The sequence below is a fragment of the Melanostigma gelatinosum genome (assembly GCF_949748355.1).
Source record: "Melanostigma gelatinosum genome assembly, chromosome: 3".
Lineage (NCBI taxonomy): Eukaryota > Metazoa > Chordata > Actinopteri > Perciformes > Zoarcidae > Melanostigma > Melanostigma gelatinosum.
Window position 1 is genome coordinate 14,695,302 of NC_136636.1, and position 11,513 is coordinate 14,706,814.

Genomic DNA, 11,513 nt, shown 5'->3' on the forward strand with positions numbered 1-11,513 from the left:
GAAATCAGATAACTTCATCTAAAAATAGAGTTGCACACATCCATGGTGAATACAAGTTATTCAACAGTAAATGACCAGTTCGTAAAGCGTGTTGAACCTGAAATAGAACATGTTCGATTTAGCGTTACACGACACCGGAAGCCAGCGGCTGGTGTTACACAGAACTTTGTCCCCCGCCGGTTGGTGAACTCTGTCAACATGGCCAGCGCGGTGTGTACCAGATTCCTCCTGCAGAGATCAACACAGGGGTTTCTCTTCTCCTGCAGAGCAGGACCCGCTTTCTCAAGGTGTGGTAGTTGATCAATTCAAGTCTTGTGATTCATTTAAACTGAAGATTTAAACCATGTGGGGTCGCTTAAGCAACTATCTCCTTTTTGTCTTTCCTCACCTCTGTGTGGAGACGAGGACATTAAGAAGGTATGGTCATGAAATACCTCCACTATCACAGGAGTCGAATACAATTTGTATTCAACGGAGGCAATGCTGCTCTAGAGACATATCTTGTCTTGTAGCATTATTCCCACAATTAAAAATATGTCATGAATACAATCAGTATCACAGTCATGTTTTTTTACAATGTGTCGATCATATTATGTCATGGGAGCACACGTTCTTCTCTTGACTTCCTGTGTGCTAGATTGCATCCTTTTTGCACCAGTGTGGTTCCTTCTGTGACGTGAGAATTCACCCCCGGGTTGAGATAAAGTAGTCCATCCATCCAACTATCGAAGCATCATTTTAATTATAGATTTATCATTATCATTATCATTTTCATTAATTGATTCATCATTTAGTCAAAACATGACAGACATTTGTGTGTGTGTTCATTGGTCACAGCTGTCAACATTTTAGGTGCAAAACAACGATGATAAACAGTCAGAGAGAGAGAGATTAACAGAAACCTAAAATCTGCTATATTTGTATGTATTTTAATTCACAAAAAAGTTTCTTTTGTCCATAATTCCACCATCACCGATCCTGAAGGCCGTTTTATCATTATAAACATATCCATCAACAATAGTCCAGTCACAATCTGTAATGTTTATGGCCCAAACACTGATGACCCATCCTTTTTTCGTAATTTTTTTTTATCCTTCTCAAACATTTGTAACTGCCCAGTCATAATAGGAGATGATTTCAACACAGTTATCGACCCATCAGTGGACAGATCTAAAAATCCAAATAATAAGCGTACCTGGCAATCCACAGACATGATAAAACAGTTCATGAGTGATTTTGGTCTTGCCGATATTTGGCGATTACAGCACCCAAACTCAAGAGAATACTCATTCTTCTCACCAGTTCACCACTCATACTCACGCATTGACTTCTTCCTCAACAGCAATTCAATCATATCTAATATTTCAGACTCGAAGATCCATCCTATCATTGTTAGCGACCATGCTCCCGTAACATTTATTTGGAACAGAGTTACCCTACATAAACCTATCACTAGATGGAGCTTCAATACATCTCTTCTCAAAGACCCTCAGTTTGATAGTCTTATTAAAAAAGAGTGGGCGTCCTTCTTAGAAATAAATGATTCCCCAGAGTCATCACCAACCCTTCTGTGGGAAACATGGAAAGCAGTTTTAGAGGAATAATCATCTCATTCTCTGTTTACAAAAAAAAGAAAGAAAAACAACAAGAAGCTGAACTGGAACAACAAATCAACCGACTTAAAACCATTAATGCAAGTAACCCAACAACGGAAACCCAGAACGAATTAAGAAAGTACAAATTCCAAATAAATGAAATTATAAATAATACAACTCAATTCCTCATACACAGACTTAGACAAGAACATTTTCACCACAGCAATAAATCCGGTAAATATCTGGCAAATCAAATTAAATAAAATAAAGACAAACAACAATCTCAATCATCAAGGACTCTGCAGGGAAGCCCACAAATTCACCCGATGAAATAAATAAAATCTTCAGAAGTTTTTATGCCAATCTATATTCATCTAAAAATAACCCAAATCAAGAAGACATCAATTAATTTCTCAACAGCATTGATTTACCACAGCTTAACAAAGAACAAATCAACATACTTGACTCACCATTAACACAGGACAAACTTTTTACTGCCCTCAATCTGATGCCCAATAACAAAGCACCAGGTCCCGATGGCTTCCCAGCTGAGTTCTATAAACACTTCTGGTTCATTCTAGCTCCACTCTTTAACAAAATGATAACTGAAATAAAACAAAATTTGCAATTTCCAGCCAACATGAACACAGGCAGTATATCACTCCTCGTCAAACCAAACAAAGATCCAACTCTTCCTTCTAGTTACGTCCCATTTCTCTTCTCAATGTAGATATTAAAATCATCACGAAGGCATTAACTCACAGATTAGACAAAGTCACTCCATCCATAATTCATCCAGATCAAACCGGCTTTATCAAAGGTAGACATTCATCCACTAGCACACGCAGACTGTTTAATTTAATCAATTACTCATCATTACAACAAACTGGTACCATCATAGCCTCCTTGGATGCAGAAAAAGCCTTCGACAGAGTAAACTGGACATTTCTCACAAGCACATTACAAAGATTTGGCTTTGGGGAATCATTTATTAACTGGGTTAAAATTCTATATACTTCAGCCACTGTCATCACTAATGGACAAACCTCACAAAGCCTCACACTGCACAGGGGGACTAGGCAAGGATGCCCACTCTCCCTCACTTTTCACCATTTTCATTGAACCGTTAGCTGCAGCTATTCGTCAGAACATCTACATAAAAGGAATTCAAACACTCAACACCCATCACAAGATCAGTCTCTATGCAGATGATATATTGCTCTTCCTACAAAACCCCTACTCATCACTACAGGAAACTATTAAAGTCATGGAATCATTCTCCAATATCTCCGACTACTCCATTAACTGGAGTAAATCATCCATCCTTCCATTAGATAGTAACAGTTGGGATGGGGCAGCCCATACACCACCTATCCCTTTCTGCACAGGTGCCATCACGTATTTGGGAATACATATTTCCCCCAGGCTGTCAGAGCTGTTCACACTCAACTTCACTCCATTACTTAAAACAATAAAGGACGACCTCCTCCGCTGGATGAACCTACCATTATCACTCATGGGCAGAATAGCTACAGTTAAAATGACAATACTTCCTAAAATAAATTACCTATTCACAATGATACCATCTCAACCCACCCACTCCTGGTTCAAGTCGCTTGACTCAATCGTTACTCAATTCTACTGGAAAAATAAAACACCAAGAATTAAACTGGCCACTCTACAAAAACCAAAAACACAAGGAGGACTCCACATTTTTTTCACTCCTCTCTAGCAAATAAACTTCAGTACATTCTTAAAAGGATCCACCCCAGCCAATCAGACAACACATGGTTAGATATAGAACAGACAGTTTGTAAGGACATTCAGATTTCTGACTTACCATTTTTAAGCCAATCTATCAAACGCCATCTTTGTTTCAATATACTAACAATAGCAGAAACTCTGACAGCCTGGTGGAAATTCCACAACATCTCTAACATCACTTTTGCACCTTCAAATTTTACTCCTATATGGAACAATCCTGATTTTCTAAGTCACAAGACACCTCTAAATCTCCACACATGGTCCGCTAAAGGCATCACTCATCTGAAACATCTTCAATAATAACACCATGGTTTCATTCCCTCACTTGGTTCAGAAGTACGGCATCAGGAGCAATCCATTTTTGGAATATCTGCAACTCAAATCATCCGTTCAATCCAAACTTAACCTTAAGGCCACGAACCTAGAACTACCCCCCTCAACCTCAGAATTAATTAATATCCCCTCTTCAAAAAAGTTAATCTCAAAAATATGTAGAGTAATATCACAGTCTGACAAAACATCATCCATACCATCAAGAAAATGGGAATCAGACCTGTCCATCACTCCTGATGCTGATTTCTGGAACCAAATCTGCAATAACATCTACTTCATGACTAAAAATGCCAATTTACAACTAATACAGTGTAAAATACTTCACAGAATTCATTACACCGGGCAAAAAATGTTTCAAACGGGATTCACGTCAGATATCTGTTCACATTGCACTCAAAACAGCCCGGATAGCTTTGTGCACGCCACCTGGCACTGCACACCAGTTAATCACTTTTGGGAAGAAATAACTGAGTCACTGTCTGTCTTCCTGGGCTGCCTCGTCCCTTTATCCCCTTCACTGTGCTTACTAGGAGACATCTCAACAATACATCTGAGTAAAACAAACCGCAGATTACTCCTTGTGGCCCTAACTATCGTCAAGAAAACTATCCTCATGAACTGGAAATCAAGGAATAACACACACATCGCACACTGGAGAAACTTAATGATAGAATATATTTCAATGGAAAATATAACCTCATCCATCATATACAATACAACAGAACACCATTCCACCTGGTCATCCCTTACTATGTTTCTGCAAACGTGACACCACCCATTCTATTAACATTGAAATATGTATAGTATGTATACCGGTGTGTGTATATATATATATATATATATATATATATTTATTTTTTTGTGTATTTTTTACTATTATTGATTTCTGTTTTGTTTTTCTTGCCGGACAACCAATTGAAACCCACGTACATGCATACATGAACATCCATATGCACACATACTTACCTGTTTTTCATTTTTTCATTTTTTGTTGTGTTTTTTAAAATTTATTTATTTAATTATTATTTTTATATATTTTTCCCTCCATCTCAAAAGGCTCAAGGACATTCTCACACACACGCACACATACACACACACTGACTATATGATATTTGCTGGCTTTTATCCCACTGTTCTTGTCATCCTCTTGTTGTTATGTCTATGTATTGTCTTAATATTGTCTCGTGTCTTTCAATAAAAAACTGCTATATTTGTGTTATTTTGTTAGCATTTAGTTTTGTTTTAACGTTTGTGCTTTTTCCCCCCTTTCATTACAACTCCACGATTCCCTTTAGGAACAAGCATCAAGCTCATTTGCACACCAGACAGTATCTCATTCGTTACATTCAGTTTCCAGGCATCCTCTGCTTAGCTGCTTTACAAACCAGCTGGCGAGGCAGCAGTTCTCAAGAAAGTGCAGCGCATCACATCTCAAAAACAAAAAGTTGCTGAGCTCAGGCTAAAATTAGCTGCAGCTCTGTAGATGAGCAGAAATGTTTGTTTCTTGGCTGCCTCTGTTCTGCAGGAACAGGCCTAAAGCGTTTGGCCGTCATCTCTGTCAGTAGGTTGGCATTGGATTTGTTGGCTTTGAAACTGGGCCACATGGCAAAAGTTCTGCAGTGCAGCAGCCTCTTTTTTGTGAAATGTTAAGTGATGGAGAATGTATAGAGATAAGACCAGTGCAACAAATGCATAACTACAGAGCACTCTGCACTATTAATACTCACAATAAATAATAGAAATGACCTGTTTTTTGTACTTAATATGGCATTGGTTGTAATTAGTTTACCTGTCTTTTGTTGCAGCCCATTTCTGTGCCGTGCACATAGATTGGGACCCAGCGACGATGAAATGTACCAACGTACCTCGGTGTCCGTCATGCAGAAGGAGCCGGGCAGCGGGGTGATGATCCACAGCTACAGTTCCAGAGGATTCAACATCGACGGCAATCAAGTGTTTGGGCCCTGTGCCGTACTGCCTCCTGCTATCCTCCAGTGGAATGTGAGATCAATATCCAAAGTAGCTTCACAGTTCATAGTTTGTTGTGTTGTGTATTGCTTTGTAATGTTTGTTGTGCCGCGTAATTCAGCTTTACGATATCTTTTTAACTTTTTGAACTGCAGCAATTTAACGTTTATGATTTTTCAGCCCTTTTCTGACTTTATAATGGGTGTGTATTGCGCAGCTTAGAGTGCGTGATGTCACCGCTAGAGTGAAGAGCAGCTTGAGATTCTTGTGAAAAAAACATTTGTGTTTTGCCACTGTGTCCACCATCTTCACTCTTCATGCATAATTTCTTATAATGCATGAATATTGTCCTTGTCGTAGAAAAAGTACTGTGGAATCCCACAGATTTCCACATTTGACACGGAAGCCGTTAATTGAGAGGTAAACCAACTTTCTGCTCCATAGAGACCAATGTTAAATTTTGCTTCAAAGACATCTTCCACAGTACACGGTACCCCCATTTCTATATCTTTCCCCCTCCTCCACCCCCCCTCCCCCACACACACACCATTTTTAAATAAAAGCCGCACAGAATGAATCCTAACTGAAATGCTTGTAATGAGCCTGTCATTTAATAACCGGTTTGTGTTTTTCTAACATTATGATTCTGTCTCCTCTCCCCTTCTCCCCCACACCCCATTTCAAAATAAAAGCCCCAGAGAGTGAATTCTAACTGAACTGCTTGTGATGAAGCCTGTCATTTAATAACCTCTGTTTATGTGTCAAACATGATGATTATGTCTCCTCTCCCCCACCCTTTCAAAATAAAAGCCCCATGGATTAACTGTATTTAAACGTTTAGCTCAAAATTAGGCTTTTTTGTTGAAATAATGAATGCTCTTACTAATACTGCGACAACTACTACTACTGCTAATATTTCTAGTATTACTACTACTACTACTACTACTTCAACTTTTGCTGTATAATATAATAAATATAAATATTATTACTACCACTACTGCTATTACAACCACTACCACTACTATTATTACTGATACCACAACTGCTACTACAGCTATTACTACAACTACTGATACTACTACTTCTTCTAATTACTAATACTTCGACTACAACTACTACTGCTACTACAAATATCACTACTGCGACAGCTGGTACTAATTCAAATGCTACTAATACTGCTAATAATACTTCCACTACAACTTCTACTACTACTGCAACAAATATCACTACTGCTGGAATTCTTTTAAGCTACAGAAACCGTTCGAATATCAAAATGTTCAGCTCTTTCAGGAGAGGGGTGACATAACTTCATATTTGTAATCTTTCAACTTTTTTGAATTATTCAGCTTTTTGCAATTTTTTAAAAATTGGATATCTATTTTCAGCAATGTTTTTGAGATTCATTTCAGCTTTCAGCATTCCAACGCATTTTCGGCAGGAAATGCATTTTCTAGTTGTTTTAAATATCTCTCTCTCTCTCTCTCTCTCTCTCTCTCTCTCTCTCTCTCTCTCTCTCTCTCTCTCTCTCTCTCTCTGCAGGTTGGCAGTTTTGAAGACATCACAGAAGAAAGTGTCTCACTTTTCCACATGCTTGAACCAAGAATAGGTAAAAAAATAAAAGCACACCGATGTACAGACACCAAAGTGTGATGAACAGCATTCTTCCAAAAGATTTTCACTCAGTTGGTGTTTTGACGATGGTGGTGAAAAGTGCTGGTTAACACGTTGGTCCAATGCCCGGTTTGGCCCAAAAGTCCGGATGTAATTTGACTTATTTTCTCGCTGTTCTACAGAGATTCTCGTGCTGGGCACAGGTGCACGTGTTCAAAGAATTAAGCCCTCAGTTCTGGCTCTGCTCAAACGTAAAGGCATCGCTGTGGAGGTGCAGGACACGGTAACGTTTGCTCAGTGTCTCATTAAAGTGCTTATATTCTTCCTGACAGCAGGAAAGACTTCCAACAACAAAAACTAATCGAGCTGCCCTAATCTACCGGTCTGTCTTCCCTTTTCATCTCTGCTGTTTTGCAGCCAAATGCATGTGCAACCTTCAACTTCCTGGCCAGTGAGCGAAGGGTGGTGGCTGCTGGTCTGATCCCTCCGCCCGTCAGCACGGCGCTGGAGGTGAGCCAGCAGTAAGTGTTGCGATGTCAACGGAAACTACACCAGGACTGATTTCTGCAGATGGAGGTGATCCCAGGCCTGTGAGATGGTTATTCTCCTTCTTCACGAAGCTTCCAAAGGAACAAACTCCGTGACATACGGCTCTGAAGAATCACGATATTTTGGTCACAACTGTTATTTTTTGTAGACGAAGATGTTGAATGCAGCTGCCGTCACTCAGGGACCTGAGCAGTGAGCTGGCTCAGAACACTGTTCCTATATAGAAATGCTGTGTTATGTGTATTACATATGTATTTAAAGGCTTTACATGCAACAAACTGTGCTCAAGTGTCATGAATTGAATGAATACGGAATATTTATTATTTTAAAACACACAAGAAAGAGTCGCTGTCGTCTGTGCAGCAGATACAAGTGATTGTATGTTAAAAACATAAGAAGTACAAATTCTTTGTGTATGAATATGTTCCAGCCCTCTGCCCGAGGTGTTGGTGGTGACTGTCGTTCGTTTGGATAAGCCTCTTTTCTCTGTGCGTCTGTCCACCCTCGGCCTCCAGCATTGCTGCCACTTACAAGCTGCCTGTGGGCAGCACACGACAACATTCAGCGGCTTTGTCCTTCTCACACATAAGCTCCCATAGATAAGAGAATCCACAAATCCTCTTCACATCACTGGGATTCATCTCGTAATCATCTGTCTCTGTGCCACATGCCCAGCGCCAGTCTGAAATATTTAAATCCCCGTCGTTCATTACTTTCACCTGCTCCTGCTGAGAAATTGTGGCGCTGATTAAAGGAATAAAATAATTCCAGTCAAACGAGCTCCGGTTAGATACGTGCTTGTTTCTTAATAGGTAAATACATTGACAAGTTAATAGTTGAGAATTGAAAATGAAGCTGTCTCTTTACAAGATGAAGTAATAATCATAATTGCAGTCAGTTTCAGCTGATGTGTATCAAAAATGGACTTATGGACAAATATAAGAGGAATTATTATCATTATTCTGATTCAGGATTTTACTTGGTAGCAAAATACGTTGTATTGGTTGTAAGAGAGCATCCCCGTGTCTCATACAAAACCATTGCAAATGCAGATGATTGAAACTTAAAAGGACAAAAGAAAAATACGTTTTTCCAAATTGACACCAAACATTTACACAGTATACTCACAATTCACTCTACATGCTACATAACACACCCAATGCGTTACAGCTGGGATAATCATCCATACTGTGATTATGGCCTCTCAGCTGTTGCATTATTTGGTCCTGATGTTGAAAGTCTCTCTCAGTCATCAGAGCTGTGAGACTGGTGTCTCTGTGATCCTCCGAAGCTGAGCTCTGCTCCTGTTATCCGGTGGTACATGTCTTTGATGTCCTCACAATCAGCCTCAAAGTGGTTTATTGCATCATATGAGCGGGACACGAATATCTAATGAAGACAGAGGAGTGAGGAGACATCATTGAACCAGTACTGGACACACTTCACACCATTTCATTTTGTATTTCTTTTGCAAAGAAATCTCCTTCTGACCTGACTCTTTTTTCCATCTTCATTGGGAACTAGCATTTTGCTGACTGAAACAAATCTAGATTCAGGGTGGTGACAGGAAATAACATGAATTAAATGTTGTTTAAAATGTAAGTGAAATAAACGGTGACATTAAAGATTGAAATGTGTCACTAACTTTTGCATGATGGGCTTGAGAAGCTCCAGGCCTGGCTGAACTTCCTTCTCTGGGTTGCTGGTTTCTACAGTCGTGCTCACTGTGGCGATGTACATCCCTTCTGAGGCCACATTGTGGACATAGGACACTACAGATATGTAAATGTCTGCATGGACAAAGGTTAACATAAATCACTTATTTACAAAAATATGTGGACTGCAACACACATGTACGTGAAGACATGATTTATTTCTCTTGCTTTAGCAGAGAGAAAAATTGACAAAATACCAGATTTCCTGTTGAGTTGAGTTTGAGGGATGATGATCTGACAGGAGTGAGCGTCGTGGGTGTTTTTAACTGGATGGTTTAATAAACAGATGACTCTTATCACACGCCCCACTTTCCTCACTCGATTAGGAACGTAGCTGGGATCACAGATGAGCTGTTTACAGTGGAACAGCTGTTAAAAAAGACCAAAAGACAAAACCACTCAGTGCACAATTGGGCTACAGGACATTTTCTCCAAACATCCCAACTTCTCAACCTATATCCTCCACAGGAACACACACTTGCCTTCCCCTCAGACTTCACAGCTTTCACCTTGCCACTGTCCATCACAAGCTCATCCACTGTTCTGTTCAAGAGGAAAGTTCCTCCGAACTCTGCACTCAGTCTGAAACGCACAGATTCAGGTTGGCTAATATGAACCGGACATGATCCATAGTGACTACATTCTCTGTTGCACTATGCAGAATCCCACACCATGTTTCCTACTTGATGTTGATTGCACTGCACTGAATGTAACGAGAAGACAAACTGGAACTTGTTTCTGTAAGTATTTAGGGAGAAAGCTGATTGATTATTTTGTAACCTGGCAAATGCCTGTGGTAGTTCGCCCAGCCCGTACACAGGGTAGAGGTATGGACTGGTGTTGTGGCGGGACAGAGACTCACAGTACAGCCTGATCCGTCTGATGGTTTCTCCACACGGCTGGTCCAGGTAACTGCAGGGTCACCAGGAGACAGTAAACCAAACCAGGAAGGATTTAAGGATTTAACATTGTTGTTTTTCTGGTTTATGCTTGTGACTGACCTCTCACTGCTGTGTAAGGCAATGGCATGACCTGTGAACTCCACAGCATCTAGTCCCAGGTCAAAGCGGCAGAAAAGGTCCCGTGTGGTCATTTTGTTAGGATCCACGTCCTGGCAGGTCCGAGGGTTTCTCACGTCAAAGTGCAGGGCAAAGAGCAGCAGCTTCCTGAACCGTCTCTTGTCAAACATGCCCATCAGATCTAAAACAGAAATGTTTTATTGAACGCCATTAAAGTTTGTTATTTTTAATTATTGTGCATGAATCATTCCTCAGGTTTATCACCTGAAGCATGCATGGCATCTTCCTCTGTGCCGGGGACTTTGTGCACTTTGCCTGCTTTGTATACATAACTGCCTTCAACAACTTTGAAGTCCAGATATCGAGTAACCTCAGTGTGCACCAAGATTTTCACCAGCTCACCTGATGCAAAGACACAGCAGATACAGAAAACGACAGTGCACACATTTGTACTACACAAATCACAAGTTCACATGCACTTTGTTCTCACCATTAGCGAGAAAAAATTTGGGGATAAGGTCGATGTTCCACTCTTTTCCACGGTCCATAGACTTAGCAGGTCCTGGAACCTTAAACTTCTTGAACAGCTGTAAATGCAGGAGAATATTAAACACGACAAATGAGCGATGGAGCAGCAGCTTTGTCAAGTGGAGGATGTTGGCTGATGTTTGTGTGAACACACCTCCTCAAGGGAAGAAATGGATGCACTCTCTCCTCCATAGTAAGAATTCTTGTCAATGTGAAGAACCTTTTTCCCACTTTGAGACATTAAACTAGACAGGATACATTCCTGAGAGAGACAGTGAAGCAGTTCGTGACACACTGTGCATCTGTAGATCTAGACGAGCATAATGACATAATTTAATTGGTGTAAATTCATTTAACAGCCAACAGGAGCTCAGGTCTGCATGTGAATGATCAGTACAAGTGTGAGCATTTTACTCATCAACAAACTTAAC

At 40.1% G+C, this 11,513-nt stretch overlaps 2 protein-coding genes across 2 annotated transcripts; one reads left to right on the top strand and one right to left on the bottom strand.

The window, feature by feature from the left end:
• The first annotated feature begins 179 nt into the window (after positions 1–179).
• ndufaf3 (NADH:ubiquinone oxidoreductase complex assembly factor) lies at positions 180–8,092 on the top strand. Its single transcript, XM_079297267.1, has 5 exons — positions 180–287; positions 5,498–5,693; positions 7,200–7,266; positions 7,454–7,554; positions 7,689–8,092. Exons 1-5 carry the CDS (start codon positions 199–201, stop codon positions 7,794–7,796), a joined length of 561 nt encoding a protein of 186 aa, XP_079153393.1. The 5' UTR covers positions 180–198; the 3' UTR covers positions 7,797–8,092.
• Positions 8,093–9,065: 973 nt separating this feature from the next.
• On the bottom strand, positions 9,066–11,491 carry LOC306775633 (rab GDP dissociation inhibitor beta; the record flags this gene model as incomplete). The annotated part of the gene is made up of 11 exons (XM_079266095.1): positions 9,066–9,209; positions 9,312–9,366; positions 9,466–9,610; positions 9,733–9,904; positions 10,018–10,117; positions 10,316–10,447; positions 10,537–10,735; positions 10,819–10,956; positions 11,045–11,141; positions 11,237–11,344; positions 11,480–11,491. 11 exons carry the CDS (start codon positions 11,489–11,491, stop codon positions 9,066–9,068), a joined length of 1,302 nt encoding a protein of 433 aa, XP_079122221.1.
• Between the last annotated feature and the right edge of the window lie 22 nt (positions 11,492–11,513).